This window comes from Dermacentor andersoni, chromosome 1 (assembly GCF_023375885.2).
Source record: "Dermacentor andersoni chromosome 1, qqDerAnde1_hic_scaffold, whole genome shotgun sequence".
Lineage (NCBI taxonomy): Eukaryota > Metazoa > Arthropoda > Arachnida > Ixodida > Ixodidae > Dermacentor > Dermacentor andersoni.
Window position 1 is genome coordinate 264,559,006 of NC_092814.1, and position 26,955 is coordinate 264,585,960.

A 26,955-nucleotide genomic window follows, 5' to 3' on the forward strand; every position below is an offset into this window, starting at 1 on the left:
TCACGTGTCCTGTAGGACTTTCAGGAAAGAAACGTGAGTAAGCGTAAATGAAAAGTTTGCCTGCAACGCAAGTACGCGTTCTGTTTAGCGACCACAAGGCTAGTGCGCTTGTGATTACGTACTTGTGAGGTTGACCAGATTGTTCAGTGGCACCAATACGTGCGATAAGTACGCCACTGCGATAGATTGGAAACATGCTGTTCGTGTAGTTAGGCCACTCAAGTTATGTTCGGCTGTTTTCATTTGTTGTTTGCAACATCAGCGACCCTTTGTTTTGCAACAACAATGGTACTCTGGTCTTGTCGGCATTCGTGGAGAAATGGATAGCGGTTTGGAAGGGTGGTTGAAACTGTTTAGTCAAAATTGGGGAAATAAAAGATCAGGGTTCATTTTGACTCAGTAATAGCCTGGCGAGTCAGGGGTGAAGAGCCTGCGCTTACGCGTGGTGCAGCGCTGTGTTGTTTTGTTTGTTTGACGTATGTTCTCCAGGGCCCAGGATCCCGAAGTTCGTCATTCGAGGCTCGACACCAATACCCTGCAGGTTCTTTCAGCGTTCCTCATGGCCAGCGAATTGAGTTCACCGGCCATTCAGAACAACCGGGGCGAGGACGAGCTGTTAGATATGGAGCTGTTTCCTGTGCCTACTTCGAGTTCCCCAGACCACATCGAATCGCAGAACATTCCAGAGGAGCGCTCGAGCAAACAAGTTGAAGGTCACAAGTTCACGTGCAAACAAGTTCGTACGCCGCCGGTAGCTATTCTCTGCTTGACTCTTCCAGAAAACGAGGGGATAGCCCGGCACTGTTGAAAGTAAAGTGGGTGCCAAACCAAGACGGCGGTATTGTGCCGGGACGGCCTGACGGCGGTAATGCGCCGTGACAACCGGACGGCTGTGATGTACCGGGAAGGCCCAAGCGTCCCCCTTCTTCGCCTTTGAAGAAGGCATTTGCCACCACAGCGGGGCCGTACCACCGGGAGCAGGTGAGCCCTCGGACAATGGAGCCCAATCGTCCCCCTTCTCCGCCTTTGAAGAGAGCATTGCACCACAGCAAGGCAAGACCGCGGGGAGCCGCCGGGTGTGACATCACCGCACGGGTGCCTACCATTGGCCGAAGGTGGCGTCATCTGAGCGGGCTCTCCCATTGGCCGAACATGACGCGCCTTCCAGTGCTCGAAGGGTTTAAAAGAAGCATTCCAGAGAGACCAGAGCATTCCCTGATTCACCTCTCTCGAACTTCTTGTCGCGGGCCGCAGCGTCCGAGTTGCTGCCGGCCCGTAATGACTGTACGACTGTTACTTGACTCTCACCTCTCTGTATATAATGTAAAACAAATCCCCCAAGTTTTGTTTCATCCCGAAGTCCGTCCTTCAACCCCTACAGTACATTAAACGCAAGCACTTTTGTGGGACATTTTAGTGTGCGTCCCTTCAATACCTTTAGTTTAACCTATGGAAACGGAAACACAAGGAAGCTCTATTGAGCATGATGTTAAAAACTAATTTCACTCAAAGAGAAAATGCAGCAGCCGTTAAACCTTCTACTTACAGATCCAGTGACCAAGCATGATGCAACACGTACACGACGACAGGCTCTGCTAGCGCTGGCAGAGGAATATTGACATCGTAATTTGCACAGGGCTCATTCGCAGCTTGTTGCCCTGATCTCTCCAAGGGTTTGCGGTCATAATCACGTGTGGTCACAGTCCCCAAAAATGTTATCTTCTATTTTCTCAGGCATTATATTACATGTACAGACATGAGCAGAAGCACCAAATTACTGTATCTTTGGTAAACATTTCTTAGTCCACAACATAGGTGAAATCGAGCTTGAGGAACTGTTCCTAAAAGCGTCCTTTGCCCACAACCGGCGTTCGCTGCTGCTCTTGTTGGCACTAGAACAATGCTGCTTTAGGACAGTGCTTTAGAACAATGCTGCTCTGATTTACAGTTCAGAGCGAAGAAATAAGTGTGCTTGTTGTACTTCTCTGAAGCAGAAATACTGCCACTATTCGGTGCAGGCTCTGCTTATTCGGCATCGGAGATGAGCTTCCCCTAACCATGCTGCTCACCGTTTAGTCGTAGAAGCTTCAACGTAGCATCTTGCAAACATGCTATAACAGTGACCTGTATCTCCTCATTGAACAAAATGATGGCTACAGATAAGTTTTTCACTCTGCATGCTTTATTTGTTGCGTGCTGTCTGCCACAAGTACCAGACGACATGTGCCATTGAGAACCGTTGTACTGATGCGGAGAAGTAGCGAATTACACTCCAGATGGGTCGGTTATGTATCTGCTTCTCTATGGGTCGGTTGGCCGCCATAATCCTGTTTTTGCTATGCAGACACATCTTGTTAGGCGTGCCGGAATCGCAGAACGATCTCACTAATTGGATGCGCTATGCATTCATAACTAACGTTTCAGGTTAGTTTCGAGAGAGCGAACCTGGCGATCAAGTGAGTCAGAACGTAGCCATCACGAGAATTCGTGCTGAAGCGGTAGCCATGGGTGTCGCCATGTTGGACGCTATTTTTTAGCGTACGTAAACGTTAGATATTTGTGTTCACGCCCCACTTTGATGCATATGATCTGTCCTGCATCATTTGCACATGCGCGAGGTGCATGGGCGCGTGCTTTTGTGCGCCGGCATGCATACGTGTATGGTCTTAATACTTCTCAAAATTCATGTCATATATTTTTTTTTAATTTGGCAGAAATGAAGTTTTTCAGAAGACTATTATGGAAATTGGGAGGGTGGTAATGAAGGGGGTGCATTTTTTTGTAGATAAGAGAGTTTACAACGAGATCTTTTATGGAACATAAGATAAAAGGTTGTTCTGGAGAAGCATTTATTCTGGAGAAACAAGCCATCATTGCTATCTGTGGCATGAGGAGCTTAGCTTTTCTGATGCTTGACCGGATTGTTAACCATGCTGTGGACGAAAAGGATTCTGAAAATAGTATTGTGACTTGCCCGTCAAGGGAACTAGGAACATCTCAAAAGTCTAAAAGTGTATGAAGTAAGCGCCCTTCCCCTCGCCTACCTTTTCTTACTCTCTCTCTAGCCACTGCCTTTCGTCATGTCAATAAACTTATGTTTAGCTAAGCAGTGTCTCATCACTGCCTGTTCCCTCAATGCCAGTTGGCCATGGCCAGTCTCCTGTGGTCCACTTACCAAGTCATAACATGGGCTGATGCTATAGGTCGAGTGACTTACCGTAGCAGAATGCAGTTTCAAAGGTTGGCTGTCCTGCAAGGCTGTTTACCAACAAAAAACTCTAGTTGACTCACTGCAATTCTCGCTCTCAGGGCTTTATAGGTCCAAACAAGCAAGTACTACCGTACTTATTTGAATACAGGTCAACATTTTTTGTCTTTCTCTTTTGAAAATGTTACCGAAAATGAGCTGTCAACCTATATTTATGATCAAAGACTTTCGGCTTATACAGTTGAACCTCGCAATAATGAAATCGGCAGGGCATGCGAACAAATTCGCCTTCGCGAGAATTTCGTTGTTGCGAAAAGTGACAGCACAGATAGGTAATGCATCGCCGAACAAAACTTTACTGTCAAAATACTGTTAGCCTACTTTGCAAGCTTTGCTCGAGGATATAGAACTGCATTGCTGACAGGACAAAGTGCGTCGCATGCGTTGAGCAGCAGTGGCAGTACCGCCGTAGCGCAGTATTCTTTGGTGAATTGCTTTGGGAGATGTGATCACTTTGCGAGATTTTGAATAACTCACCACTGGACGTAGAGCAACAACACATGCAGCAGCATTTCTCCAGCGCATGCTGTTGCCCATAGGCCTTTGACGCGTCCGGTGCCGAGCGCAAAAGTGATTGTATCTCGTGCACCCGAAGGCAAACGATCGAGATAACAGCCCTTTCGCACAAATCTACGTCCGGCGCCGAATCCGCACGCTATGGCTGTCGGGTGTCACCAAAACCAACGTTCTTGAAGCAAGGGATGCGTATTCTGGAACGATCGCTCAATCATGGCCCGATGTGTGACACTCCTTATGCTGCGATCGCCATCTCAAGTGCCATACACAATTCCAAGTCGGTGGGACGTGGATTTCCTTGTTTTTGCTGCATTTTTCTCACCGAGGCGCACATTACGCACGTTCAGTTTGCGTTCAGTTTCGCCTCGCGCGATTGGCCTAGGCCTCGCCGAGTCGTCAGCCGCGGCAAACACAAACTGAACGTGCGTTTCGAACAATGATCTACGATCTCGCCTAGTAGGCGTGCAACAACCACTGTCACATGTCGGTAGCAACGTGCGTGCCACTTCAAACGGGCGATCAACAAACAATATGGTGGCCATGAAGTGTTTCCAGCTCACTGGTCGCTTCCGGCACTTGGTTGTTTTGGTGAACAAAAATGGCGGCGCCCACACAAGTGTAATGTGGTGGTATTTGTCGTAATTTTAATGCAAGACAATCACATTTGAGCACATTTTGGAGCCTGCTAGCCTTACGCGAGTAGGCAATATACGGAGTTACGCTCTGGCAAATTTGTTGATGTGGGATTGCAGTACAGCAACATTTCGTTGCCGAGAGCTAGACAATGCATTGAATCGTATGGGCGTTCACCGGGGATACGAAAATGTTTCGTTGTCGCCAGAATTTCGTTGTTGCAGTATTTCGTTATAGTGGGTTTCGACTGGATTCGTGAACAAAGCTTACAAAAGTACTTAGCTAAGGGATTTCCTCTGTCGTGCCCTCTGTAAAGTCAGTCTGGAGATTATCCAGGCTGGCTTTAAGAAATTCTGCGTACCCAACACACTCGACGGCACAGATGGTGACGTCATTTGGGGTGCCAAGCTTGCCTACGAAGCATCCAATGAAGACTTCTCTGGCAGTTCCAACGAGGATGCAGCTTGTGGCGTCAACTAGCGGGATTTAGTAGCTAAGCTTAGAGTAAATAAAGGTGTGTCATGCTCAAAATTGATAATTTTTCTTTCTAAAAAGATATATGGGTCCACCTATAATCGAATTATATATATATTTTTTTATTTCTTGGCGAGCTCAACACATAGGGGTCGACTTATATTCATGGTCAACTTATTTTCAAGTAAATACGGTACGTCACCATAGTACTCTGTTTCACAATAATGGAGCGCAAGCTATAGCTGGTGCAACCCAATAAGGAGTGTCTCCAGAGTACATCACATAGCTTCTGCTTCCTTGCCATGTTGCTGTGAAACAAAGGAACAATGTGGATATATGAAGTGCAGAATGTCGCTTACATTCTTATTTTTTCTTACATGTACACTTGTGTGCTTTCCTATTTACTTTCTTCATAAATACAGGCTTGGTATACAGTCAAATCCACTTACGAAAAAAATTACATTGTTATAACCAATAATTGTTATAATTGGGTTGCATGAGAAAAAAAATCAAAATGGGGGATAGCGTAGCTGTTCTGAGAAAACTAATGGCAGGGAGGCCAGTTCTGCTCCCCACCACCTCCCTCCATCTGGCTTCTGATTGTGTGGACTTGTTTAAGTGTTTAACTCTTCTTACTGCGTGCTGCGATCATGTGTTGTTAACAAGCCGCGGCTGTCGGTGTTCAAGAATGGCACTGCTATAACAATTGCAAAGAGGGGTCACGGGTGGCAACTGACATACGAGCTCCACCGAGGCATCATTTTGGTGGCCCCAAAAGGCACCTTTTAAAGAATGCGGGAATGTTGCCGTGGCAGCATCTCAGCTTGAAAAATCCAGAAGAAAGGCTGGGATGAGATCGCCACAAGCATCTCGCCATGTACTTCCCACTGGCTTGCACGAAAAAACCCCATGTCCGTCAGCCTCGCTTGCTTTACACGAAGCTTGCCGACATCCTTCTCCAAGACATCCAGGTGCTCCATGAAGTGTAGCGGAAGGTCCCTCGCGAAAAGAAGCCCCTGAAGGACTGAATCATCTACCAGGGCCTCCCGCAGCAACAACCTTGAGGGAGCCTGCCCTACCGCGTCAGTGCTGCCGTCATGCCCGTCACTGTTGCTATTCGATGCAAACACGTTTGCGACGATCGTCTCATCGGTTAGAAGTACTTCCTTTCCAAATCTACAGCAGTGCGTTTTCTTTTCACTGCCACCGTCGCGCATTGCCGATGATCAGCAGACGTATCAGCCATCTTCCGTTTCGGGGGCGAGTCAAACGACGCTGAGAAACCACAGGGCCAGGAACGAAGACTAGCATGAGCGCCTTAGTCCGTTAGCAGAATTGCGCAGAATGAGGGCCCAGCCATGCCCAGTGAGCAATCTGGGAGCAGCGTTGTTGGTGCAGTTGGCACGGTCCATTTGTGTTTCGAAGGGTGGCGTGGCGCATAGCTATGCCCATTCGTGTTTGGAGGGGTAGAAGGGTGCCGAGAGAGATGTGTGCGAGGCTGGCGTTGCAGAGAAGCGCGCGGCGGCAGTTGGGGTGGCGGGCGATCATGCAGTGGCTCGCATTTTACTTTTTGTGTTTTCTTTTCAAGTATTTTGCATTCCATTACCTTTCGGCACGGACACCCAGCTGCCAGACTTCATCGTTATAACCAATAATGCGCCATGGGGGCATTGCTTAAGTAGTTTATTTCCCCATAGAAAATATACAAAGGTTGACGGTGCAGTAGCTTTTTATTGTTATAACTGATATATTGATAAAACCAGTATTGTTGTGAGTGGGTTCAACTGTATTGCATAGCCTGTAGCACGAAACATGCTGGTGGTAGTGTAGCACGCCTTGCACTGCTGTTTGTTGTTACTATTGTACTACTCTTAATGTCTGCTATAATATGAGCATTTCTAGCTTTAACTGCGGCTGAATAACCCTGACATTTAGCTTAAATGTTGCATGTGTCAAATAGCTCTAACTTTGACCTTTCAATTTCTCTGCAGGTTGTCTTTGTGGATGCTGTATACAAGACTCAGGGCAAAGGTCCAATGCTAATCCTGGCTGTAGAGGACTCCAATGGGGAAACTGAGGTGGTGGGTTTTGCTTTGTGTGCTGCCTCAGATGATATCACCATTCGGCTGGTGTTGGAGCGTTTCGTGCTGCACGTGGGTGCTGATGCAATTGACCGGACACAGACAGTCATGACTGACCGTGAAATGGTTGAGCGGGGACTGCTTCGCGACATGTTCCCGAATGCTACCGAAGTCATCTGCATGTACCAGGTTAGTCACTCAAACAGTTTCCTGGCATACAGCCGACAGGGGGAAGCAAGTGGACACACGCAAGCTCTTGTGTGTGTCAACTTGCTTGTCCCCGTCTGGCACTGTGATTAAACACTCCCACGTTTGTCCGACCAACATGGCCACACTTTCAGTGCTCGTGAAGTTTCATAACAGGTCATGCCACTTTCAGCAATTTTGCACCCCCTGGTGATAATCAGCTTGAAAGCCTTGGACAGCAGGCACCTCATGCCATAACACAAGTGCTGAATAACCTATTAAAGGAATACTCCTTCATCCCTAAAGTTCAATGTGTTGGGCTCTTTCTTGTCTTTCGTAGTCTGTTTTTTCAATCTGCCTTACTTGAGGTTACTTGCATTTCACCGTGTCAGCTTAAAATGATAAAGAAGCTCATGTATGAGCTTCTTATCATATCAGTGATTGCTCAGTCCATGGGCTTTCGTTGCAGGCTGCTCCTAGGAACATTTTGGGTGCTGAAATCGAGGGTTGCCCAGGAGGGTTTGAAGTGGGGCTAGTTGGTGCAACATCATTTCATTTACTGTGCTGGCATTTTGTACAAAAGACAATCAAAAGGGCACACACAAACAGGTGTGCAAACTCTCACTTGTTTATTGCTCGCAGGCACACTAAATATATTAAGACAAGAAAGGGTCACCGAGAGCAAATAAAAAACAATGGACTAAAGGGAAAAAATGTTAAACCCTTTCAGGGTCAATGACGTAAATCTAAGGCACCGCAAACGAGTCCAAAAATGGTCGACGCTGCATATTTACGGCGCCGTCTGTACGTTTAAAAAGCACGCCAATTTCCTAACTTTTTCTTTTTTGTCATATGCTGCCACTATGTGGAAATACAGGGAATTTTTGTCGCGCACCTCCCTCTCTCGCTTTTCGTTGCATGGTTTGTTTTAGAGCTAGTTCGCTCCCACGCGTCTGCCGCCCACCTGTGCGCACGCCAATGCGCGTCCCGCTTGCGCATTGGCGCGCGCACAGGTGGGCCGCGGTTTTGGTTTTGTTCTGCAGGCGGTTTTGGCTTCTTGCGCTTGCAAAACTGATGGCTATCTCGTTACTAATTGCTCAAAGTGCGACCGCTTGTTTCTCGGTCATTTAGTGCTCACAGGGGTGCGCATAGGAAGGATGCCTTTTTTTTTTTTTTTTTTACACTCGCGAAAACTGGTTGGCGATAAGATGAAGATTAGCGGAAGTTTGTCACAAGTCTTGCTTTTTTGACGGGCACACAGCCACACAGTTTTCTTGAGTGTGCGCACCTACGTAGTTTGATTACGCTATGGATGTACATATTACTGTAAGAGCAGGAACGTTTGAGTCTTGCGAAATATTCTCGTGTGCGCATTTTCAAGGCCTTGAACGATGTGTATAACAATGCATCGAATTTTTAATTCTTATAAGTTTATTACCTTTTTTTATTGTTGGTATTCATGAATGAAGAGTACATATATACTGACGCAAAATATCTTTTTCTCACTTTACGGTCACCCTAAAAAAATTGCGGTAAATTTTTTTCGAAATAAGTTCCTAAGAAGAATTGAAATCTGCAATAAAAAAATTGACCCTGGGCGGTCGCATATGGTGAAAAAAATCAACCCTCATAGTTTTAAAAGCTGCTTCTCCCAGTACCACCATAGGGGTGCGCACATGGTTTCTTGAATTATTCTTTACTATAATGTATGCTTCTTGTTATGATCTGCATACTTTGTCTTTCTGTTACCCAAGTCACCCAATACTTTTTCAGCAATAGATGTTATGAAGGGGGCTGGATAACGACTGTTTCTTACCTTCATTACCTACCACCGTAGGCTTATCCTTGACAATGTCGTCGCATGATTTTCTGATAGCTTGGTTAATGTTCAAGAGGGAAAGTGCACTTTTTACCAACTTAGAATGGCCTTTCAAGTGCTTAGAAGCATTTCTCACTCCTTGTTCTGTACTTCCAAAATTTTTGTTGCACTTAATATCAACTTTACGTACTAAAACTGGACTTCGCACTTGTTATCTGGCATTTATAACGTAAACACCAGGCCTTGGTGTGTGCATGAAGACATTTCTATACTTTCTATTTCAGTCACTTCTGAAAACCTGCCATATACAGTTGAGTCTCGTTAATTCGAATATGCTTAATTCGAACTTCCGGTTTATTCAAAATGACGCTGTGGTCCTGTGAAGGTTATGTGTATTCCAATGGGCGAAAACGTCCGGTAATTGAAACGCACAAGCATTGGCGACGGTTAATTCAAACATACCGCACTCCAACAGTGCTCTCAGCAGCGTGCCAAATCACACGGTGGTGCCCCCGACCAGCATCGCCCTGACCCCGCCATCGAGGAAAAGCTTAGGAGAGACCCCTCAATGCCGCGCGCGAGATTCCATATAAAGTCCAAGTTTGATAACACCGTCGCCGCGCACCCTACACTGTATGTGCGAGTGAAAACGGGCGAGGGGAGCCAATGATCATGGCTCAATATCGCCAGAGCAAAAGGAATGGAGCGGGGAGGAAGTACACCATCTTCCATCGTGTGCGAGGCTCGGGGTGAGGGGAGGTGAGAAAGAGGGGGCGGCGTTCTACTCTGGCTGCGTGGTCGCGCGGCCGTGTCTTGAGAACGGTTTGCGTTGTGGTCCGAGTCTAGGTGCATTGGTGGCTCATAGCTTTGTGTGTGCTGTGTGTTTTCGACACTCACTTTTTATTGAAGCGATAAACAACACAAATGTCACTTCACTCGCTCCTGCTGCCGCATTTCCTCATGCAAGCGTTTTGACAGCAAGTTTCCACGGTCATCGAGTGAGATGTGTTCATGTTTGCTTGTGCGCGCTGTTGCGTACTCCAGGGTAGCGTCTCGTACTGCTCCCGAGTTGTAGCGACGCCTGCCTATTGAAGCTCGACCAACGTTACTTATTGGGTAGCGTGGCGTTGTTGGCGGGCTGCAGGCATCCGGTAGACCATGGCGACCATGCAAGGGCGAGACGATTTCTAGTGCGAAACTTGCACGGTTTGTTCAAAGGTAGATGAAAGAAAACGGTAAGAGCATGAAGTGATCAAAAGTACATTTCGGAGCCCCTTAAATAGGCTCTCTAGAATCGTGGGCGGGATCTTGCTTCCGTCGACGTCACGTGACCGGCACAGAAAGAAGGCCCCTCCTCCTCTGGTTACACCGAGCCTGCTGAAAGGAGGAGGTCGTCACGCCTCCTAGAATTGTAGACGCCTGTCCGTCTCTTCTGCGCGTTGCGGGTTCGTGGAAGTTCTCCTCTAGGTCCAATTCGAGGAAAGGGCCTCTCTAAACTCGCACACACGCACACACAAAAGAGGCCTGTACACTGCGGAGCTTCCGGCAGACAGGCAGACACTCGAAATGGTCATGGCGAATTAGGGAGTCACGCTTCCTTTAGACGAGGCCTGGTGGTAAAAGGTTGGGTGAGAGAAAGTTCTTTGTGCACGAGGCGCGGGACGCCAACAATAGCAGGCGAAGTCACGGCTCATTTCGACGATGCAGGGGGAGAGATGGTCGGTTGAAATTTCTTTCAACACGTGGTGCCAGACGCCAACCCTAACAGCGCGTGACACCATGCTTGTTAATTTATTAGTATGCCTATGTTTACGAGATTATACGGCCGATAAAACCACTGTCCTTGCTTCGTATAGCTGTTCACTAATTTGCTATCGCAATCGATGCTTCTCCTTTCGAGCGAAGCTGTGAATTTTTTTTGCAATGACGAGTGTAAACCGAGACGCCCTGATGGAGAGGTTGTCGGAGACAGTGTGCCGCATCCGATTCTGTACAATACGAACACTTAATACAAGGACGCGAAGGCGATACCCAGTACCTCATTCTCCTCATCTTTTGCATGCAGCGACGCTGCAACAGAAGGGCACACACCAACACGATTTTGATCAGTGGCAACGACTTTGTCATCTTTATAAGACATGATGCGTTAAGAACGCAGGATGAAGAACGTAAACACAGCACTGGTCTGTCAGCAGACGAAGGAAAAAGCATGTGAGCATGCATACGGAAGCAGCAGCGGAGGCCCAGTTCGGCTTTGGCTACTCCGCCGTGGCAGTCTTAGGTGGCAGTAAGGGGGCTTAGGTGGCAGAAATAATTAACGCCACCCATCAAGCTGGTGGGAAAGCAAATCCACTTTCATCTTGCCCTTCCTCGCAACTGCGCTCCCCTTGCCCTGCCTCTCAACTCCCTTGTAACTCCCTCACTTTCGATGGTCTCCACACGTGCCCACCTCCGCACGTGCCCACCTCCGCACGTGCCCACCTCCGCACGTGCCCACCTCCGCACGTGCCCACCTCCGCACGTGCCCACCTCTGTGCGTGCCCACCTCCGCACCGGCCCGGCACCAGCTTAGCCCGCTCCCTGAAGTTGTTTTTTCTGCCGTTATCGGGGGAAACGAGTGTTGGCCGGCGCGGGCAGTTTCATGGTCCTTGCTCACTGTGTGCTTACCCGCCATGGTTGCTCAGCGGCTATGGTGTTGGGCTGCTGAGCACAAGGTCGCGGGATCGAAGCCCGGCCACGGCGGCCGCATTTCGATGGGGGCGAAATGCGAAAACACCTGTGTACTTAGATTGAGGTGCACGTTAAAGAACCCCAGGTGGTCAAAATTTCCGGAGTCCTCCACTACGGCGTGCCTCATAATCAGAAAGTGGTTTTGGCACGTAAAACCTCATAATTCGATTCACTGTGTGCTTGCGCGCCGTGATAGTTCACGACTAGCACTGTTCATGCATCGTACTATGGTGCACGAGTAATTCAAGAACAAGTCCTCCTTTTAATTCGAACTTCTTTTAATTCAAATAAATTTTTGGGCCCCCTTCAAGTTTGGATTATCAATATTTGACTGTAGAATACAAATTTGAAAATAATCTACATAACAAAAACATCCAACAGCTCCAAGGCTTTATAACAAAGTTCACCATGCATGGTCCTGTCCAACATAGAAATATGTTGCACAAAGCTGAAGCTAAACTTGACCGTATACGTATCCCAGCTTTCTGCAAAAACACTGATCCTTAGAACATAACGAACAGTCATTCAAGGTACTATAATCTTAAGAGATTATAAAAGGAATCTAGCCTCTGTCTATACTGATTCTGGAACATCGCTGACCTGTATGGGTCGATACATTTCTCAACTGTTTGTAAGGCTGCTCCTTGTGGAACCAGGGTACCATTTGAAAAAAATACCGGTTCAGGTTTGGGTTTAGTGTGCTCCAGTTTCATTCCGGTTTAGTTCCGGTTCAGAGAAATAAACATTTATAATGGTTCGCATAGTGAGCCAGTTCAGGACAGTAAAATTTATCCTGCCTTATGGCGAAATGCTGCAGAGTTCTATCAACTTGTCCACATAGCGCATGCTCAGGCTTTGTCAGGAGGTGGAAGAAATGTGCTTTCTGACTCATGACAGAAAAATTCAGTGTTTTTTACATGCATATTAATGAAGTTTAATGCCGTACAACTACAGCAGCAATACAAAAAAATAAGGTTATCTTTGACAGTGTTGTTACAAGAGTGTTTCGCACACGGTGCAGTGCCTCGACACATCCTCCCTCTTTCCTGCTTTTCTTTTTATTGTCATCCATACTGAGTACGGAGAAAAGAGTAGAAGCTTTAAGGGTGTTTGAACATCCAAATTTCCTAATCTAACCTAATATGAATATTTCAGAAAAATGACTGTCTAATATCGAGTAGAATATAGACTATTTCCAATTAAAAAAAAGTGAAATGGAACATTACGCAGAGCTTGTTCAGCAGCAAAAGGCTTGTTTACATTATTTTATACATTTTCAATGTGACACAGTACAATCACATCTGGTGATGACAGTGTCCCAAGAGAGAGAGAGAGAGAGAGAGAGAGAGAGAGAGAGAGAGAGGAATATAGGAAGGCAGGGATGTTAACCAGTCGAGGGTCTGGTTGGCTACCCTATGCTGGGGGAAGTGAGAAGGAGAAGAGAGAGAAGGGAGAGAGAAGGTGTAGATACGTGTACGGACAGTACTTGAGTTAAAGCCGCTCTCGCAAACCAGACATTCTGAGAAAGCACAAAAGTGCCTTCACTGCCTTCTGAGCCGATGATCGGTGGGGACGGTGCTCTAGTAATGTCTGTTCACTCAGAGGACGATCATCGAATTTCCTGAATGCATTGGACAAAGATTGTCTTTGTGTTTGAAATTGAGGACAATGGCACAATAAGCGGTCAATGTTCTTCTCGCATCAGCAAACATCACACGTAGGACTATCAGCCATTCCAATTGCGTGTAGTAGAGTGTATAGTGCTCATTAGCAAAAGGCAATACTACAGCACTGCATATTGTTTTGAAGAAATCCAAAGATGGTGAGATTGGTGAAATATTACATAAATATTAATATTACATATATTACAACTCTGAACTACTAATCTGCAGCATACAAAGAAGCCAGAAAGTGTCATTCCGCTCAGTTTTTGGCTCTTTTTGCTTAAATAAAAGTATGCGAGGCCATTGCTGCTTCTGAAACATAAAGACAGTTTGTGCTGAACACCGCAAGAATATTTCTTATGCAGCTGCATCTGGTACATATTCTTGCACTGACTAAGCGTTGATAAAATATCCAAATCAAACATATTGTTCCCAAGGAATGATTTGCAGAAATCGAAGAGCATTGTACTCTGCTTGGAGGTGCCAAAGGTGCGTTGTACCATGGCACGTAACAAAAGCACTTTTCCTGTGCTGTTGACATTGTTACCTTGCATTGAGAAGGTGACAGCATTCATTAGCGACTGCAATATTATCCTTACAAGAAGCTGTGCTGATGAACTACAGTCGAATCTCGATAATATGAACTTTAAGGGGCCCGGAAATTTGTTCCAATTAAAGGAACCTAATTGAATGGAGGACTTATCTGCAGTGGCGCAAGTGCAGTGAGCTAACACACAAGCGGGAAGTTCCAAAAGATTTATTCACGCCTATTTACAAATTACAGTCAATGTCCAATTTTTCGGATTCCCTAGGTGCCACGAAAACGTCCGAAAAATCGGGTGGTCCGAAAGATGAATGCATGTCTTTTACTGTCCCAAGGGCTTATTAGGCGTAGCGGTGCTCATACTGTGACAGGAGACAGTGGGTGCTCGCGTGTATAATTAAAGGAAACATCCTGTGACTATTGCCCCTTCTAACTTTTGGTATGCTTCACTGCATTAACACTCCTGTATTGGGGCGGAGCTGACATTCGGGAACTGTTATTATGCAACACGCCATGCTTTCCGCGCTCGGAAGCCATTGGCGACGATTACAAAGGTGGAGTCGGCACCATTGCTAACAGTGGCAAATTGTTTAAATCAAAAACACGGCACCAAACAGCAAAAGGCTTGGTAGCGAAGGTCAAAGTAGCTAGGCCGAAGTTGCTGCGGTGTGGCTACGGCTGCCAGTGGATCTAGGTGCGAGAGCGCCGGCTCGAGGCGGTGAGATAACATGTCGGTGGTGGTGGCTTCGATTAATGCCATTTCGGACCTGCGGTCATGGCAAAAAGTCTGCAAAATCGGATGGTGAAGGTTTTTTGCGTCCAAAATTTCCTACGTTCTTATACATTGACTGGACCACCATGTACGATGGGGTACATGGTGGTGCTGCGAAGCCATCCGAATTATGGGGCATGTCCGAAAATTGGGGGTCCGGAAAATTGGTCATTGACTGTACAGGACACCCGTCACTAACAAAAGTAATTGATGGTGTGTGCCTGCAGACACCTGCGAACAAATTTCTGCCACAATTTTTCTCTTTTCTTTCTTTTTTTTTCTAAGCTCTTGCTCTATGACAGAGTCGGAGGAATGCTGGTCGGAGGCGCCGCCGCAACACGCTGCTGAGAGCATTGTCAGAGCGCAGTATGTTCGAATCAGCCGTGGCAAATGCTTGCGCACTTGAATTATTGAGCATTTTGGTCCATTGGAATACACATAACTTTGACGGGACCACAGCATCAGTTCGAATAAACCAAACATTAGAATTAACAAGATTCAAGTGTATTTCGCTTTCCTATATTCTCTTCGTGAGGGCACCGTCTTTTTTTAGCACTTCTTGTGTCTTGATGTGTGCGTTTTATGGGGTATCCGCTAACAGTAGTGAGCTGACCTTATGGCTGAAGTGTGAGCGTTAACAGAAATGGCAATTCTGCTGTGCTCCTTAAGCAGTGCTTCAACGAAACAGGCACAGCTGAGTTCACAAGTGCAAGCATCTCTGCCGAGGTGGCCATATAGTTACCAGCATGTACCTATCGTCTATCCCCATTCTCGCACGTAACGTGACTCTTGAGTCATAACAATGGTGTGGAGTGTGCCAACTTATATGTAATTATTTTGAGGAATCGATTATGTATTGCGCACCCGTTTGGCACCTATATACATGACCCGATTTGTACCGAAACGGTAACTATTTTTTTTTGTTCAGGTTCATTTCAGGTTCAGGCAAATTCTAAGAATATCGGTTTGGGACACCCTATGGGGAACATTGTAGAAAGCATCTTAACCATTTATGAAAAGGCACTGAGCTGGTTGTGTTCATCTGAATAAGTCGGCAACTTGCAAATTGCGCATTTGGAATGGGTTGTCCAAAGGGAGCAGGCAAAGTCGTTGCGACAGAAACATTGCCAAGTTATGTTGCCAAGTGTTCCATCTTCAACGATCACACGGAAAGGGTTTCCTTTCCTTTTGGGTCTTCACTGAGAAATATAAGTTTAGTGTTGGCTCTGCGGCAGCTTTAATTTCCGTGGACAATTTTTTCAACTTGTCTTCTTCACACTGTTGAACAGCCCCCCCCCCCCCCTCCTCCTCCTCCTCTTTTTTTTTCTACGAGTGTTTTCATGTGTGTGGTGCACCTGAAAATTTTTCTTCATTGCTCTTTCAACTGTTTGTCTGGCATCTTCACCATCGATTATGATGAATGTCCCAGTTTTTTCTGACAGGAGCAGTCATCAGTCATGTTGTCTTAAGTGTTTTACTGCTTGTGGGACTTCATTTCTTCTTTTTTTCTTGCTAGTGCTGTTCTTTACATACACAATCAGAAATGCAAGCTTCCTTTTTGTCTTCTGTTGTCGTGTTTCCGGTATTAGACAAGGGACAAGCATGGTATCCGAATGAATCCCTTGTGTATTGCAAGTCGAGGGCATTGTTTCGGTGCACGACATGGCCCTCCTTTTCTATAACAGCAGTGTAGTACTCTCAGAAGTTGTTAATGACTTTATAGCACTTGTCTACAGTGTCAAGCATGCACTTGACATCCATGCAAAGGTTGTCATGGACACATTATTCTATTGATGTAAAGGAACCTGCAGGCGCACTGCAAGGAGATGGTACACATTGTGTAAAAGAGTAGACTTAGCTTATAGTTCCTTAATTATTGAGAACAGGTTGCTTGAATGTTTCCTCAGGAATATCAAGTTTGACACGCAGGTTGTGCAGAGTTTACCACAACGAACGCCTTCACCTTCTCACACTTTTTACACAAAAGTAATCACAGCACAGTAATGTGATCACATATGAAGGTCTTGAAATTTGGTGTTCTTCATATAAATTAGAATCGTCAATTTCTTTACTGGCAAGTGTTTTTTTATCAAATTAATTTGAAAAACAAAGAACCCTATTCGTAGCTTAATTGATGCACCGACCACTCGTGACATGTAGAGCTTCTAGATTTGGTTTCCATCAGTGGTGTGTTCTTTCTTGCTCAACTGTGTTTCCAGTTCCTTTATTTTGAATATCACCAAGAAGCAAAAATTACTGCTATAAATTAGAGATGCTTCCGACCCACTGTAGTATCTCAGAGGCTATAGCATTGTTTGTTGGTTGAATTCCTTGCTGCTACAGCCACATTCTGTTGGGTGCAGAAGACAAACACTTGTCTACTATGCTTTGGGCACATGTTAAAAAACCTGGTGTTTGAAATTTTGAACTGTTTGACTGGGCCACAGTCTGAGGGTTTTTGCAGAGTTCTCTGCTGCGGAGCATTGAAGTTGCTGGTGCTGTGACATCTTCTAGTACATGCATGCTCAGTATACTCTAGGGGGCAGTGTACTAATGGTGCACTGATAACTTTGCCTGCTGCAGGTGCTGCGTGCCTTTAAGCGCCAGATGACGGCTGAGAAGATGGCTCTAAGCCGAGAGGAGAAAGCCAGTATGATGGAGATCCTGCAGCGCATGTGCCATGCTCGGGACGATGATGCCTATAACGAGCTTTTCCAGAAACTGGAGCAGGCTTGCTCTGCCAGTGTGCTGGCACACTTTATTGCCCACTGGCATGAGATCCGGTCCCAATGGGTGCAAGGTTTACAGGAAGTTCCTACATTGGGAAATCGCACAAACAACCGTCTCGAATCAGTCAACCAGAAGGTGAGCTTTACAAGTGTGCTAGAGAGATGCATAACAAGCACTAACATTATTTATAGAAGGACAATTAAAGCTCAGTAGCTTAAACTTCATTAAGCCAAAGTTTTTGATAATTCAAACCAACAGCCATGTTTCCTACCAGGCTATGTAGAACCACATTTAAGAACAACATGTCAATTCAAGTGTGCATCACTTCTCTTGCTAATAATTCCATGTATGCTTGTGTGCAAGCGCAATGTGTGGTGCAGCTGACACCATGCGTCCTTTAAGTGTAGCAAGTTTTCTATGCAAAGCAAAGTCTCTGGGGCAGAGTAGAGACAGAGAGGCTAGAGTACTGGAGCAGTTGCAGTTTGCCGGTCGTGGTTGCCTGCACTCTGACCCTCATTTGTAATTCCTATAGGCAGATGATTTAGCACAGCAGTTCAAACACAGGCGAGATATGTGTTTGAACTACTTGTAGGCACGCGCTCATTTTTGTCAACCTTGGTGGTGTTTACAATAAGAGCAAATTTGCACTTGCACATGTTACTGTCACTTCATTGGGCATACACGAGACTTTAGTATCACCTAAGTCAGCTTGTGGTGCTTCGTTTCAAGGGTGCTGAGACTTACAAAGTGCTTTTTTTGTCTGATGTAGTGGCATTTTGGTAATGAGCAGTGAAGAACACCAGTGCAAATGATCATTGCTGATCTGCCTTTTGGTATGTGACGAAAACCAATGAGACCTGGAGTTCAGACAGATATGAACAGTTTGAACATATGATGCCTGTGGAAGACAGAAAAGGAAACAAAGGGAATGGGAAGCATAGGGACTTAAGAGTGGGGAAATGGAATGCTTGGCTAAAGGGTTTGGGAACAATATAAGTTGGTGATGTGACAGTATATAGAGTCACTGCATATGGTAAGGAGATGAAGAGGGTCTACCAAGTGCATATGGAGAAAGCAAACACTGGTGCAGCTAGTATATTGCCATAAGTCACATGGGCATTGAATGTTGCACATGGTTGCACATCTTGTTTATGAAGAGCGCAAAGAAATTCAGTCCATAAAATTTATTTTCTTTGAAATGAGCTTACAAGAGTTGCTTTGTGAGAAAATGGGGGGAACCCGCCGCGTTGGCTTACCGGCTATGGTGTTGCGCTGCTAAGCATGAGGTCTTGATAGCAAATCCCGGCCACCGTGGCCGCATTTTGATGGGGGCGAAGTGAAAAAATGCTTGTGTTCCATGCATTGGGGGCACTTTAAAGATCCCCTGGTGGTCAAAATTAATCCGGAGTCCTCCACTACTGTTTGCCTCATAATCGTGGTTTTGGCATGTAAAGCCCCAGAATTCAATTCAGTTCAATTCAATAGGTAGGAGGATGGGGATCCTGCGTTGATAACCAATTTCCTAAGAGTTGTCTCATGTGCCACTCCACTTATTCTGCCTAAAAATTTAGCGGCCTGCTTCAAGAGACTTTTTCTTTTCTCATCTTTAAGTCTCCTTTGTTTTTTTAAAAAGAAGGCTTCTAAGCCTATTTGATGCTGGAGTTTCCGATCCTTCTCATGTAAACTAACTGCCACTCATTATTTACATACTCCTGCCAACCACAAAGGTGGCCCACATTGTGGGCAAGCATGAAGTTCTGGACCAGCTATTTCATGCACTCAAATGCTTTGCAACACGCCTGCGGATTGAGCGTGACCAGCGAGCCATGCAAACTATCCTCAAGATTGCGGCACCACCCAACATGACAGAGGATGAGCGCAGGTACGCTGTGGAAACCCTTTTAAATGCGGACTTGTGGTTCTTTTCAATGGACAAACATTCATTTGCAGAATGGCAATTGGAAGTGCTCCAAAAGTGTTCTCGTAAGGGTTCACTCTAGCTTTGATAATGCTGCTGAGAATGGTGCAAGCTATCGCGAGAATACATTTGGCACAATTCCAAGTGCTCATCCAATGAAAATCTCTGCTCTCTTTAAGCTGCTTGTAAGCATTTTGTATTGTGCAGTTGTGATCATCTTGAATTATTTTATGGTTTCTGATCATTCACTGCAATTTTTGTCTTAGGGTAACCACGTTGAGCCAGCTTCACAGTACAATTGAGATTGCTAAATAACAAACAATTTCAGCAATATAGCAGCACTTTCTGTAGCTGCCTGCCTCAGGTAGCATTAGCAAGTGGCAGGTCATGCCCTGTTGACAGGGCATATGTTGCCGTTCTCCTACATTTGTTGAACTGAACTGTGGCATCTGTTGTATGGAACAACATTGCGGTGCACCCTATGCTATTGAGGCACTCCAGGCAGTAAAGCTCTTTGAAGCATCACTTGCATTATACCATTGACTTTTGAACCCACTAAGGAAAAAACGCAACTTTCAAGTTTCGCACTGTGCAAATATGGTGAAGTCAGTGCTTAAAGAGGGAAATATTACTTGATTGTTACCCGTTTTTTTCTTTAATTTCGTGATGTCTTTTGGTTTGAAATTGCTTAAAATTTCAGGAAGTTTTATTGCACTAGCTTATTTTTGTGGAATCAGTGCAGAAAGAATGCCTTTCATTCTTCAGTTACTTCCAGTGTACCATATTTACAGTTGTAACAAATCTGAATTTTGTGATCTGAAAAAAGAAAAAATGCAGTTCCTTTGACTGTGACATGCATGTTTTGACTTGCTTGCAGAAACATGTTCTTTCCTCTTGTATAAATTGGGCACAAGCGAGGCGAATTTTTTTCCACGAATTTTGCATGGTACAATTTACATGTCGACTTTAGGCATGCTTTAAGTATCTTGTAAAATTAAATCGAGTTTTTCATTGCCTGGCCCACTGTGTTGTGCCTTATATTGTATTGGTGGACACAGGAGACTAGCTTGATCATGGTGTAGAAAGCACATTGGCTCTGTGCACCCTGCAAATTTTTAATGCATAAGCATTTCTATGCCTACCCAACGAAGAAACCCATCTATCCGTCCCTCCGTCTGTCCGTCACGTGAGACAATCGCTTTCAAAATAGGGCCCACAGCAGCAAGCGAATTGACCTTCATGCTGCTAATTGCTTCAACGCGAACTAAGCAAGAACACAGTGCACATGAAGCTATTGGCACTTGGCATATTCTGTCCCCATCACAGATAGCTTTCAAGATAGGGCCCGCACGGCCGTGCCATAAGCAGCCGTCGCCGAAGTACAGTTGATCACAGTTGATAATGCAGGGGTGGGAATCTTGCACCAATTGCGCCATTTCATAAAAATGGAAATTCGTACACCAAACTGCACCAAACCCAGAAAATTGACCGAAATTGCACCACACTGCGCCAGAACGGCTTCGGCGTGTGTGCCCCGGCAGTAGCCACGAACGGCGAGTGGATTCGTTCTCCGAAAAAGAGTGCAGCCATTCACATTCTGCACACCGCGCGATAGCACCTCCCGCACAGTTTCTCGTAATTTTCACGCTTATAACACTGAACTTCTTGGCGCTTCCGGCAAGTGGTCGGCGCACACATGGCTACTCCCAACAGTCGTTGCTGCTGTCGGAATGGCCAGGGCAGCTGTATCTAGAGTGTACAGAATATGGTTCAGTGGGCCTAGCGGCGTGGCACTCCCTAGCTGAGGCACAAAACATCGAAAAGTAGGCCGAGGAGACTGCGAGCAAACTAAAAAAAAATTGGGATAGAGAGAAGCGATAACGGAGAGGCGCGTGCTGCAGCGGGTCGGTTCAGTGGGTGTGTGTCTCTGTCCCCTAGGCCGGTATAACATAAAAATATTCCAATCTGTTTTTGTGCCCATGTGGGCAAGGCCTGAGCCATTCTGACCTATCATGAAGAGCTAATGGAGGATTTGGAGTAAATACAGATTGGAATAGTTTTACGTTATAGCTGCCCAGGGTCGATTGCGGCTCTCTGGGCCTGCGATGACTTAGGGCGACCCAGAAGTTGTTACTGCATTGATTGGACCGCATAATTTAGATTATTTTCCGCTATTATCATGAGCATCAGCGCAGGAATATATAGTTCGATTGTAGTGCTACCAATCTTTTTGGCTTTATAGGAAAGAATGTGCTGCGCTGCCATTTGATCCACTCTTCCATATTCTAGTATGCTATACTAGCTACAAAGCGTGGTTCTACCGCTTTGCATTCTGATTGGCTTGTGGCAAGGCAAAACTATCCTATTATGTAGAAATGGCTTTCAACAAATGACAGTAGTTCGTAACTCTGGCTTCTTCGCAAAGTCTGTTGGTGAAGCGCATTTCCAGGCACTTCACCCACACTGTCGAGACTATAAAGAACAATGTATTTATAAAAAATGTCCCGGGCTACTTTTCGAAATTTCAGACTCGCTATTGCGGAATGCGTGTTTTTTATGATTGCTACCACTAATTAAAAATCTACAGGCACTATTACCAAAATTTGCATGCACTAGGCAGTTTCAGTATCCGGGTAACCTGCTTCAAAATTCCGATTAAGACGTTGCTTAAAACAGTTGCAGTACAGCGCTTGTGTTGGTTTATTCTGTGTTCCGTCATGGTTTCGAAGTGCGCTTCCATATTCTATATTCTATTATTCCACCAAAATTCAGATTGGCCTGCTCCAAACAGCTTCAAAATTAAATTTTATCTGCTCTAAATTCCTTCAAAATGAAATTTAATCTGCCCCAAGCTACATCAATATGCAATTTTGTCTGCTCCAAACTGTTCCAAAACACAATTTTACTTGCTCCAAAAATTGGCTCCAACATGACTTTGGGCAGTCCCACCCTTGATAATGGTTTGACACAGCTGGATAAGGTACTAAGGAACGATAATGGCTTGTAATGATTGGAATGTCATCAGCGCTGCTGGCATCGCCACCTGCAGTAGTTTGCTCACGTCATCAATTCACCTTGCACAGCTGTCCGCAGCAGTTGTTTCGCCGCAGCACTGTCGTTACGTGGAGATAAGCCACGTAACGTTAAGTGGAGCCACGTTAAGTGGAGATAAGTGGCCCAATGCTTATGCATACTTAGGCAACTCCCAGAGGAGTTTCTGCGTGGATTTTTTTCAATACACAAGCCCGGATAAGAAGAGGAGCAGGGTGCAAGGCTGGCATCGGCAGATTTTCATGTAAAAAAGAAACTAGCTGTGTTCCAATTGGAAAATTTCTGAATCTAATTGAGTAAGAGGATTCAAGGAAACAACCTTAGAATATCAAAGCAACTAACAAATGTTTTGCCATTTTTAAGCGAGGTAAGGTCACATGCAGCCAATTTGATAAAAAGAAGGCTTATTTAGATAATTTGAACCATGTAATGCTGTTCACAAATGGATGTCCGATAGACCGAACAGCTTGTAAATGAGAAACAATTGAAAAATGATCATGTCTAGTGCACTGTGAAAATGACAGTAATGAAACAAAGGAACTGCTCATTACTAGATGCGCATACTGTGTTGTGTTGACCCGCCGTGGTTGCTCAGTGGCTATGGTGTTGGGCTGCTGAGCACGAGGTCGCGGGATCGAATCCCGGCCACGGCGGCCGCATTTAGATGGGGGCGAAATGCGAAAACACCCGTGTACTTAGATTTAGGTGCACGTTAAAGAACCCCAGGTGGTCGAAATTTCCGGAGTCCTCCACTACGGCGTGCCTCATAATCAGAAAGTGGTTTTGGCACGTAAAACCCCATAATTTAATAATTTAATAATTTGTGTTCTGTTAATTGAAGGAGCCAGGTGTAATACTACAGCACTGCACATTGGTATAAAGAGGCCTTGCAACACCTTTTCTTCAAACCTGAACACACTGGAGTGAGTGCAATGCCTTTCAGGAAATAGGTTCCCTGCAAAATTTTTGAAAAAGACCTTATAAAAGTTGACAGTGACTTTAGTATATGCTAAAGAGGATCAAGGCAAAAACCTGTGCATTCATGAGACATTCGTTGAATTACTCGACATTCTCATTCGAATGTGTTGTTATTTCCTGTTACTTGCTATCTCTCACCAAAGGTTGAGGGTTCAAGTGCCTTACTTAACTTTATCTTAATTACCTGTACCTTAATTAATTGTGCCTTAATTAACACCAAAGGTCATGGGTCCGACCATTAGTGGTGGCACTATCAATTTTGGTGCCATTGAATTTTGGTCCCACCAAAGGTCATGAGTTTGAGTACCTTAATTAACCTTGCCTTAATTAACACCAAAGGTTGTTGGTTTAACTCCCACCAATTGTCGTGCGTTCAACCATCAATTTTTGTGCCATTGAATTTTGGTCTCACCAAAGGCCAAGGGTTTGACTTCCACCAAAGGTAATGGGTTCGAGCACCTTAATTAACACCAAGGGTCTAAGGTTCAACTCCCACCAACGGTCGTGGGTGGCACCATCAATTTCGGTGCCATAACGCAGGATGGTCAATTTTTCGATAACACCGGACAACAGAGTTTTTGACCCATGAGCCACTTAAGGCTTTCACCTTAACAACAGAGATGTAAAGAATGCAATGTTTACTTTCCCCATTCCCCCTCAACATAATTTTTCATCTGGGCAGGGTCAGCGCCAATAGCAATGTCCGGCCTATTGCTCATTTCTTAGTTTTTCTTCTTTACATGGTGCACATATTTGGCAACTATTTAAGCTCGGCGTCTGACAAAGGTGCTCAAGAGCGACAAAGAAGTGGTGCCAGAACAGGGAAGACATATTAACAACCACCGCGTTGCTTGGAAAGCATATTTAGCACCAGCGGACAAGGACAGAAAAAAGAGGACACCACAATGCACTTTGTGCATTGTGGTGTCATCTCCCTTCTGTCCTTGTCCGCTGGCACTAAATAAGCTTTCCGAGTCAGTTTACCAACACGCCAAACAAATGGCACTGCTTTGCTCTTTGCTTGAAAGTTAGAGCATGCGCGCGCAGGCTTTTGCTCATGTTAATGAACACTCACCCGATGGCGGGCGTCTCTGGGCTGGTGCACAGCCTATGACATCATAGACCCTGGACACGGAGTAAGACATATAGGAAGTGAAACTCCCGTCAGCGCAAGCGAGCGCGGGCGACCAGATAAAGTCACAATTGTTGCATGCGCCGACGCTACCCTATGCAGTGGCGGCACCATGCGGCGCGTCGTAGAAGCCGCAGCGGAAAAAAAAAAAAAAGCAGCGCCCGGCAGGCGGCTCGGCGGCTCCGGCAGCTCCGGCGCTCACTCCGGCGGCGCCCGCTCAAAGCAGACGACAAGCAGACGACACGGGTGTTTGCTTCAGCGGCCACGGCGTAATCGAACTGCGTAGGTTTTGTTGTGTGCCCATAAAAAAAATCAACACGTGTGGCAAACTTCCGCTAATCTTCCTCTTATCGCCAAGCAGCTAGGGCAACTAGTTTTCGCGAGTCTTAAAAAAAAGAAAAGGAACGGAAACACATGCACGGCGGCATCCTTCCTACGCGCACCCCTGTGAGCACTAGAGCGAGAAACAAGCGGTCGCCCTTTGAGCGATTAGGAACGAGATAGCCATCAGTTTCGCAAGCGCAAAAAGCCGAAAACCGCCCGCCACGGAGCAAGATAGCCCTGGCTACAACCAGAAGCTGCGTATCATCCTATAGCCGTCATGGAAAACGCGTTTTATTTTTTACTGTGCTCAAATGGCTGAAGCGTAGCAGCAGTTGCTCTTCGGGCTACAAGCGGTAAAGAAGCGCGCGAGAGTGCCCTCAGTAGAAGTCAGGCGCGCGGCCGGACGGGAGCAACACGCTCGACCGGTTGCCCTGGCAACCGAAACGGCGGTAATTTCTTCCCATGCCGCCAGGTGCCGCCAGCGTGAAAATATATCCGCGGGCTTGTGACCTTTTCTGGTCGCCGCAAAAAGCGGAGTTTCCACTCCTAAATATTTCTTGCTCCGTGACCCTGGATAATAGAGGGCATCTCAGAACCTGCAGGAGAGATGAACTGATTTTTTATGTAAGATTGTGGACTCCCTATTGTGTGCTGTGGAATAATATTTGGCTCGCATGTTCATGGCAGCATTGTCTGCATTTCGTGAATGTTTCCTTACCATGTTCAAAAAATTTTGCAGTGCCCCTTCAGAGGGATGTGAACATATTTAGACTGACCTTATTAAGAATTATTTTGTCTAAATCAGGGCAACAAATTTGTAAGCTGGCTAAAGGGGGGGGGCATCTTTGTTGAATGACTGCAAGTTATTGTGCAAGAATCATTGGCAGCATGTGTTTACAACTGCTGCCCCTGTGTGGCAGCTGTGGCTCTTCTGCAGCAAAATAGTTCAGAGCAGTCTTCATTTACATTTCTCTTTCTCCCATAGATGAATGTTGTTCTTCATTATAATATAATAGAAATCATTATGTGAGAATTTCAAAGAGCTAATTCTCATATCAAATACGAATCCAATTGCAAAGACCTTGATTCATATTTAATATTTGGAATATCTGTATGCCTATAAAGGAACATCATTCAGGAGTGGAAGCCTACCCTGAAGGAAGAACAGTGGCATAATTTGATACCCAGGAGGTGACTGTCAGGCAAGGCGAACAATTGTTTTGTAATACATGTAGAGTGTGTAAAACTTTCTCACATACACTCTTTGTCCATGTCCAACTTCACTGGCTGGCTTTAAGATAGTTTGAGAGGTAGACACAAAGTTAGTTCCTATTCGAAGTTACATCCACGTTAGCTTCTTATTACAGCCCTATTACTTCAGAAAAGCTTTGAAAGGGTGAGAACAACACTCATCTATATATTACAGTGTATTGGGTCACTGAAGATGCTTTGAAGGCTCGCCAAATAGCTTGCTGTCATCATTACTTACAACATGGGCTCTCAGCTTTTGATAAACCTGAATGAGACCTTTTTTTAACCTTATGAGATTGGGTGCGTCATCAGAACAAGCACTACTTGCACTCCAACTGCTTGTGTCTCAACCTTCAAGAGAGATGATGTGATTGAATAGATTTTGTGTAGCATGCCTTTAAACTGTACAGTCAAACCTGGTTATAATGAGCCGAGATAGAGTGAATTACGTTATATATTGAGAAAAAAAAAAACAATGGTACAATTATGCATACAAAATATATTCCCTACACCGAACTGCACATCTGGTATATCAAACTCCGCACGCCTAACACTACCGCCAAAATGTGCCTGCAGCTGGCTTCCCCAAAATGCGTGTTACATAAAAGCCAGCCGCAAAACTTGGAAAAAATAAAATAATACTAACAAAGAAAAAGAGAAAAACAAGCCGGTTCTCTCCATAAGAGGGCGGGGTTGGCTGCGGGGTCGTTGGGTAGAGATGGCTCACTCGCGCGCTGCAGACTATTGCGTATACTATTCAGTCTGCGAAATCTGGTCATCCAGTCTCGGTGCAGCATAGATAGTACGTTATCCGTTGGGGGGGTGGGGAAGGAGCACGTTATCTGCCGTCTTGTGCCTCGCTAACTGACCTAAGTGTGCAGCAA

General features: G+C 45.5%; 1 protein-coding gene across 1 annotated transcript in view; it reads left to right on the plus strand.

Annotated features, from left to right (window-relative positions):
• The window catches only part of LOC126548197 (uncharacterized), a 62,083-nt gene that overhangs the window by 30,845 nt on the left and 4,283 nt on the right, over positions 1–26,955 (plus strand). Inside the window, exons 6-8 of the mRNA XM_050196338.3 lie at positions 6,883–7,161; positions 17,271–17,552; positions 19,145–19,299. Coding sequence (XP_050052295.1) covers positions 6,883–7,161; positions 17,271–17,552; positions 19,145–19,299 — 716 coding nt within the window. The remainder of the gene's footprint in view (positions 1–6,882; positions 7,162–17,270; positions 17,553–19,144; positions 19,300–26,955) is intronic.